The sequence below is a fragment of the Capsicum annuum genome, chromosome 8 (assembly GCF_002878395.1).
Source record: "Capsicum annuum cultivar UCD-10X-F1 chromosome 8, UCD10Xv1.1, whole genome shotgun sequence".
Lineage (NCBI taxonomy): Eukaryota > Viridiplantae > Streptophyta > Magnoliopsida > Solanales > Solanaceae > Capsicum > Capsicum annuum.
Genome location: NC_061118.1, coordinates 161,511,685 through 161,520,256, shown reverse-complemented (window position 1 = coordinate 161,520,256; position 8,572 = coordinate 161,511,685). Strand labels below are relative to the sequence as shown.

Genomic DNA, 8,572 nt, shown 5'->3' with positions numbered 1-8,572 from the left:
TAACCATACCCTATGATATAACATATGAGGATCAAACATATACTAATATCTATTACTACTATAGATTTTTAATATGTTACGTAAAACAGAGTGTACTAAATATGCTATTGTTTTACATAGAACGGAAGGGATAGGAAATCGTCACGGGCGATTGTTAGAGCATGATCTTTTTCTAGATGTTAATATGTTATGGATTGGCTCGAATTAATAGCTTCAAAAATGAATGCTTCGATGATAGAACTATAAATAAGATAATAGCAACCTTCAGTTAGTGGCCATCTTCAAATTCATTATTTGTATTTTCTTACTCTTGTAAGGAGAAGTCAATTTGATTGGGTCCATGTAATTAAGGTTTGTTTGTCCACTAGGCAAGCTACCCTTTCCAATTTTGACAATTTAATTTAAATCAAATCCTCCTTTTGAACTATATACTAATCCAACACGTGAATGTGCATGGTTTCATTCAATTTCATTGTCTGTCGACTTATACTCTTATTATACTATATTTTTGGTTGACTTCTCTATATAGATGGATATCCATCAAAGTCTTCCCAGTTTTCCAAAAATTGCAAAAGTGGTGAAAATATATTAGTAATATATTCGTTTTCAGTTAATTGTAGGAATAAAACATTGACAGTTAATTGACAATTACTTGTAAGAAGGAAAAAGAAAAAATGTTCATCCAATAAACTAAAACTGTAATGCAAGTTAAATATATTGACAGTGTAATAGGTTTTTACGCTATTAACATAGTTTAAACCTGTAATGATAGGCATCTTATCGTTCTTGCTAGATTTTCAATTAATGTTATCATAGAAACTAACTAGCTTATAATTATTTATATCTTATAAATGCCTTGATTAATTATAAAATTAAGACTTCTCTTAACTTTTTCTTATATACTTCCTGGTAGAATCAGTCGATAGGCTTTTTTCGAGTTCAAATTTTATTTATTATTAGTGTATAGATATTTTTACATTATCGTGTTAAATTCACTACTTACAAGTTACACGACAGCATATAAATCTTCAGATCATGTTGAAATTATTGTAACTTAGAAAACAAAAGAGTAACTTGTTTCAACCGTCTAAATTAACCAGATAGTATTTTTAAAAAAATAATAATATTAGAGTAGATAACTTAATTCCATTTTCTTTTAGTTTTTTTTTTAATTTTCAGGGGATAGGGGGGCGAAAGAGCAAGAACATGCAAGTTCACTCGGTAAATGCTTTTATTTATTGATATTATTGGATACCACTATAACAATTCGACTTTGCAGCTTGCGCTAACATGAACGAACCTATGTAAAAAGAGTGTAATTAAGTACATAAATAAGAGGATGATATTATGAATCAGTTGATTGCTGAGCAAACTTTACGAATTTCACCATTAGTCCCAGTCTTAACTTCAATATTGCTCATTTTAACCATCGACCTTCCAAATTCGACACCAAATCTCAATCCAAGAAATCCCCTGAGCCCTAAATACCTTTGGATAAACACCTTGGTGGAATCATCAGTCCACAATTTCTGGTCTGATTCCAGAATTCCGCGACCATTCCTCAAGTTAGAGAAGTACGAGGTGTCAAAATTGTTCACGCTTCCAGTGTCCAGTGCCACACGCTTTGAGCCATCTCCGTTTTGTGGACATAATCCTCGAAGCGTAGGAAGAAAGGATGCGTCGATTGAAGGGTCAGGGCCACCAGTGGAGTTGAAATTGTATAGCCTGTAGCTGAAGAATTGGCATGCTGAGGTCCCAATTGTGTGCCCACCTGACCACACAAAATTAAACATAAGTTGTATTATTATTAATTCACTTTAATTTGACGATCACTGTAGTTATTTTAAAAAAACTTGCTATGTAATATTCAAGGATAATTAAGTTAGACTTACCAACAAGGGTGACGAGATCTTGAGTGTTGAGACCCTTTGCAGAAAACTTTTGCTTTTGAGAATCAACAGACTCAGTAAAGCCTGGCAAATCAGACGTGTCTGATGCTCTTGAAACTAGTCCATCCCTGCGCCCCGTGGGCACAGACCAGGTCAATCCTTTAGTCTGCATGCATCAACAAAAATATATTATTAATTACTGTGAAGGAATTAGATTTTTATGTAAAACGATAATGTTAAAAAAAAAAAAAAAAAAAAAAAAAAACTACGTATATTGCTAGTATATTTTAATTAGTTATAGTTTGTAAGTGGCAGCCAACAATATGTTTTAGGTGACTAATACCATCTTTTATATATACATATTTTAGGTGACTAATACCATCTTTTATATATACTGCTACATATAGTTATCTTTTAGGTGATTTGACAGTGTTAAAATTTATGTTACTTCCCGGAGAAGCTATTGCTAATGCAACATGCATGGGACCATAACCACAACATAAAACTACGTTCTTTCATGCAATATATATCCATTTAATTTTCTTTGGCAAATCTACGTCAATCGTGTTGTGAATCTAGAGGGCAAAACAAGGGATATATATATGTATTATTATTACCACAAGAACGGAATCACGGGCAGCAAGAGCAAGAATGTCAGCACAGGAGACAACTCCTGGACAAATAGCTTCAATTTGCTGCTTAGCATCATCGATAACCTCGTATCCTCTCAACAATGAATTTGGGGGAGCTGTTCTCTCAGTGCCAGAACCAGAAATGAGGATGGAAGCATCACAACCTTGTACGAAACAATCATGGAAGTGCATTCTCAGCAATCCTGGCGCCACCGTTGGATCAGACTGAAAATGAGACCTCACCGTTGATTGAACAATGGATTCAGCTCTTGGGCACGTACTGGAATAAAATCCAACACGAGTCCCTTGGCCTAATACCATAGTCAAATCAATTGCTAGCACGAGAATAAAAATAATCGAAACCATTTTGTTAATTGAATTGTAATTATAGTAGTACTCCATAAATGTTGATTATGTACGCACTATTTATGATAATACAATTCTATACTCTTTCTGTTACGTTGCTTAATGATATGAAATTTTATAAGAAACCTGGACGTATTTATAGGCAGAAGCAAATAAAGGATATACATGCAACTCAAGTAAGAGACCATGAGTAAGCAAAGCCGGCTAACAGTAATTGAAAATGACTATATGGGCCTATACTATACGCGTTTGATTTTTTTTTCTGCTTTATTATAATTGTTTTTGCTTTAATGAGGTAAAGTGGTGGATCAAAAATTCAACATTGTTTTGGAGCCATGAGTTGGCATGCAACTAAGTGGCAGCCTTGATTCTGTCTTGTCTCTTTTAGTCAAGTTTGTAATTAACTAATAGTATGATAATTGCATGTATAAAATTGTGAAATTGTCTAGTCAGATTAAGCATTAGATTTTTGGTTCTTTTTTTCTTGAGAGGAGAAAAGAGTTGTTATTATATTGCCGTTGTATGTGTTGTGATTTTTGTTGGGCATATGGGTGTCAAAAAATCACAAGTTAATAAATGTAAAATGTTGACTAAAGAAAAGGTGGGGATCACTGGTAACGTGAGGTCATCCCCCCACCCCCTCCCCCACCCCGCCAAAAAAAAAAAAGGAAAGGGATTATTCGAAGGAGCAGAGAATAATTGGTGGATTTCACACTTACTTTCGGTTCCCTGCATTAAAAAAGATAATGTCAATAGATATGTTTGATATTGGTAATATTAGTTGCAGATCGGGACATTGGATTAGCTAGTGCGCTAATGTTTTGTTAGTGCCTTAGTGGTATTGTAAGAAGAATAAACCACAAGGCAAATAAAGAAGTGACACACATGCACTGTAAAAAAGCTGTGCAAATTAAGATTTCACAGTACCAATAAATTGACCATTCCACTTAACTTTGAAGTAGTACATATGTATGGCACTGAGCCGCTGACTATAGTGGAAGAAATTTTGATTCTATTAATTATATAATCATAAATTTTGAATTAATGAAAATAGAGGTAGCTGTGCGGTGCGTTATTAATTACTCCTATTTATCAGTTTGTGGAGAGATCCAAGAGATTTTGGCATGGAGTATAAATGTTTGTACAGAGCTACGATTAATAGTACAACGAATGTTTGATCTTATTGTTTTAAAAGAAAAGAGAAAATGTTTTATTTCACCCTTAAAATTATATTCAAAACAGTTGAGACATACTTCAACTTAAAGGGGTCTTATTACCCATGAACTAATTAAAAGTATAATTTTGACACCCTTAGTGCATACGTGGTACATACGTGGCAGAACACACTGAAGGATCCACGTAGGCACACGTATGTACCACGTAGGCACTAAGAATGTAAAAATTACATTTTTAATTAGTTCAGGAGTAATAGAACCCCCTTTAAGTTGAGGTGTGTCTCAGTCATTTTCGGTATAGTTCAAGGATGAAATAGGATATTTTCTCGAAAAGATTAACAGTACAGTATATAAGTCCTTGAAAGATGGATTCATTAGTGTGTACAGTGTATAAGTCCTTGAAAGATGGATTCATTAGTGTATGTTACTATTTAACTTATGCATAATGACTATATATAAACTTTTACACTATTACATTATAAAAGATGTCTATAGGAAACCTTTCACAAAAATAAAATTTGTAATTCAAAAATGAGGCAAATTAAATAACGTGCCACAACACGTAAGATATTATAGGGGAAATTTTCCTTTGCACTATAAGTATATAGTGTGAGTATAAATTAAAGAATTTAATTTGTGTGCATCGTCAATGTAGGTAAACTTAACTTGTTATTGCAGGTTATCAGATTTTTTTCTTTTAAAAATTTTATATAAATAATTAGGTAACCTGCAGTAGCAGGTCAAGTTAACTGATAGTATAAAATATTTTATGCACTGACGGTTCATAGAACTTAAACTCGAAATTAAACTCGTCTCTAAATCTTTATCAACTTTTGGAGTAATTAACCAAAGTTGTCTTTTTCATCGAGTGTTCCAATATCAACTTTGGATTGACTTTAGACCCAATTTCTTATATATATGTTTGATCTTTAGGTAAGGGGTCGTTTGGTTGGGAAAGAGTTCTTCAAGGATAATTAATTTAGGAATTAGTTATTTCGAAATTAGTTATCCCACCATATATATGGATAACTTATCTAATCACTATGGTATAAATGGTGGAATAAATAATTTCTGGACTAAGTTATATCTCCAATCAAATACAAGATAAAATAATTTTATATTTTATCTCATTATTATTATATCTTATACTATTACTAAACGACTCTTTAGTATATGTCTAGCCCCACCTAGAAATAGGGAAAAGAACATTAACTGGAGTAAAACATTATTCTCTTTTAGCACCACTTAAATATTCCAACATTTTAGTGAAACGAAGATCCAAAACACGTCAATTAATGCTAAGGGAAACTTACATAAATTTCTAAATATTTAAGTGTTATTATATTTTATCCCAACTATTTAATAATTACATCATATCTCTATTTTTCAAAATTGTGATACATATGTTATAACATTATACATATAAAAAGTAATACATTTAAACCTGACTAGATATTTATTTTAGGAAGTAACAAATTTTGTTTTATTATGCAGAGCAAATCATGCTCAATCAGTTACAAGCTGGATTTTCTATATACCGAAAATCCGCAATTTCCCTCGACCAAATTTCAAATTTGAAGTATCATCCATCACCAGAGATTCAAATTTGAAAATTTTTGCCAGAATTGATGCGAAGGGATCACTTTTGGTGGGCTATTGGTGACGCCGGTGGGGTGATTTTTTTGGTAGGCTATTAAGGAGTTTTCCAATGGTGAGTGGGTCGTGTTTAGTGGACTGACGTTGGTTCACCAAAACAGTGAGCTCCGGTGATGGGGATGGCTGCTCCGTTCTCCTCCAGTGTGAACAAAATGAATCACCCATTAATAGCATATGAATCACCCAATAAATGATGACGTCGGTGGGCTATTGGTGACGCCGGTGGGGTGTTTTTTTTTTAGGCTGTTATGGGATTTTTCGGTGGTGATTGGGTCAGTTTTTTATGAACCAGCGCTGATTCACCGAAACAGTGAGCTTTGGTGATGGGGATGACTGTTCCATTCTCCTCCTTTGTAAACAAAATATATCACCCGTTAATAGCATATGAATCACCCAATAATTGAAATAATAATTGTATCTATCACATGAATCACCATAATACCATATGTATCACCCATTAATATCATATGCATCACCCATTAAAACCATACAAATTGTATCTATCATATGAATCAGCATAATACTCATTTAATGATATCATATTTATCATTCATATGAATCGCCATCAAAGAATAAACATGTATAAATAACAAAATAAATTTATATATGTATCAAACGATTTTTTTTTAGAAAAATTTGGGAGAGATTTTAGGGAAGGAAATTATAGGGAAAAAAATAGTTGCATGCATTAATGGAGAAGAGAAAATAAAAAAGGAAGATGTTTTAATGGACTATAATTTGAGAGATATTTTAGAAAAGGTAATTTTAAAAATACAAATATCTTGCATGAATTAATGATGGAGTAAAAATAAAATATCGAATTTTATTGATATGTATCAAGAATAAAGTTAAAAAAATGAAATTTAATGTAAATTTTAAAAAGATAAAGGATATTGGATAATATAATCTCTTAAGTTTAGATTTCGTGTAATGAGAAAATTATACGCCAATTGAGAAGCTAACAATCCAATTAGTGCGTGGGCCAATAAAATACTAAAAAGATATCTTATACATAATTAAGGTATCAATCTAAACAGCTTGACTTTAGTGTCATTGACACATAATTATATGTACATGTTTATGCAAAGAGAGATTTATTATTTTATTACAATTTGAATGGAAGAAAATGACATTTTAAAATTTATTATGTGTAAAACTAAAAATATCTTAATAATAAAAATGAAGAATACTAAAAAAAAAAAAAAAAAAGGACACAACACTAAGGGGTCGTTTGGTAAAGTGTTATAAGAATAATGCAAAATCTGGTGTATTAGTTGTCACACCCCTTTTTCGACTCCAAAAAAAATGGTTATAATTTAATGTTCGAAAGAGTTTTATTATTTAAGTGACAAGATATGAAAATTTATTTCGGAAAAGGATTATTAACATTTTTTATTCAGAGTCGCCACTTGGCATAATCTGGTGTGCCAAGTCACCATTGGAAAATCCTTTTCAAAACCATTTAACTCTTTAAAATGGTTTGCGAGCAGAGATTCCGGCTAAGGAATTTTGTTGACCGAGGGGAAGGTGTTAGGCACCCCTCGATCCCGTGGCTCAACCACGATCGCATGGTAGAGTGTATCGACTATTTTTTTAACACTAAGAAATGTATAAATCACACAAAAGCACGCAAAATAATCAAACAATAAATAAAACAAAACAATTCAAAATATAAAATCCAGTCCAATTATACAGTCCAAAAATAGAAAAATACGAAAATATAAATCCTATTCTAAACTAAATCTAGACTAAGCTCCAATGCCTTACCCAATGCCGCGGGCCTTCATCACGATCATTTTTCGCCAACATGATACGTCGGGGCATTCCCCGGTGAATAAGTACAGAAGACCTCAGGGCATTCCCTGGCTAAATGAATACATTTGAATCGAATGCGATAAAGTAGAAAACATTCAACACATACTCCTCATTCAAACATCCAACGAAACACTTATTTCTAAATTTTGCCTACCCGAACCTACATTTGCCTATCTATTTCAACAAAATTCATGCTTATTCCAAAGTAAACCGCTAATAATGAATTAAAACAAATACGTATTCACTTTTATCAATTTTAATTCCGCCCCAAACAATCAATTTTAATTCTCCAAAAGAGATATCATTTCATCACATAATCCATAATCAATCCACAATCAAGGGAATCAAATACCAAACCAGAACAACAATAATTCACATCATCACGAATCAACCAACACACAATATTAGAATCAATGCATCAGATACCATCAACAATAAAACAAAAAAGGTAAAGAGTAGAATTAGACCTCGATGACGACTTTATTCCAAATATCAGTCAATCAAAAGACGGAATCCGCGCACCGAAGAACCTTAATTCGAACCTCGACTACGAACTTTCCAACTCGATCAAAACCCCCTTCGAAAGCTTGACTCCATTGATAATAATATTTAGAAAAATCCGAGCTTTAGGACTTCGAATATGACCCTCAACCATGACGAACCAAACTCGATATTGAGAAATTTGAAACCCAAAGATGGAGAACGACAAACCGATCGGGACATAAGCTAAATCCCCAAAATCAGTACGAAAACAGATGAACCCAGACAGAAATCGCGCCAAACAACTAAACCCCAATGAGATTTTGTAGGAAAACAACTCAACAGGCCGATTCAACTAGAAATTGGTTGTTGGTTCTTGTTTTCAGACGGCAAAGACCAATATTCGAGTCAGCGGTGTTTGAATCCGTCGAACAACAATGGATTCCGGCGGGCTTTAACAGAAAATCGGGGAAAAGAAATGATTATCTACTTAGATTCGGATCGACATGAGGTTGGGGTCGTTGTTTCGCGTCGCCGGGCTCCGGCGAACTCAGACAGC

General features: G+C 33.1%; 1 protein-coding gene across 1 annotated transcript; it reads right to left on the bottom strand.

The window, feature by feature from the left end:
- Nucleotides 1-1,207: 1,207 nt before the first annotated feature.
- Nucleotides 1,208-2,975, bottom strand: LOC107840027 (peroxidase N1-like). Its single transcript, NM_001324579.1, is given in 3 exon segments — nt 1,208-1,771; nt 1,893-2,055; nt 2,507-2,975. Coding segments are annotated over 3 exon segments (999 nt in total). The 5' UTR covers nt 2,924-2,975; the 3' UTR covers nt 1,208-1,352.
- Nucleotides 2,976-8,572: the final 5,597 nt, after the last annotated feature.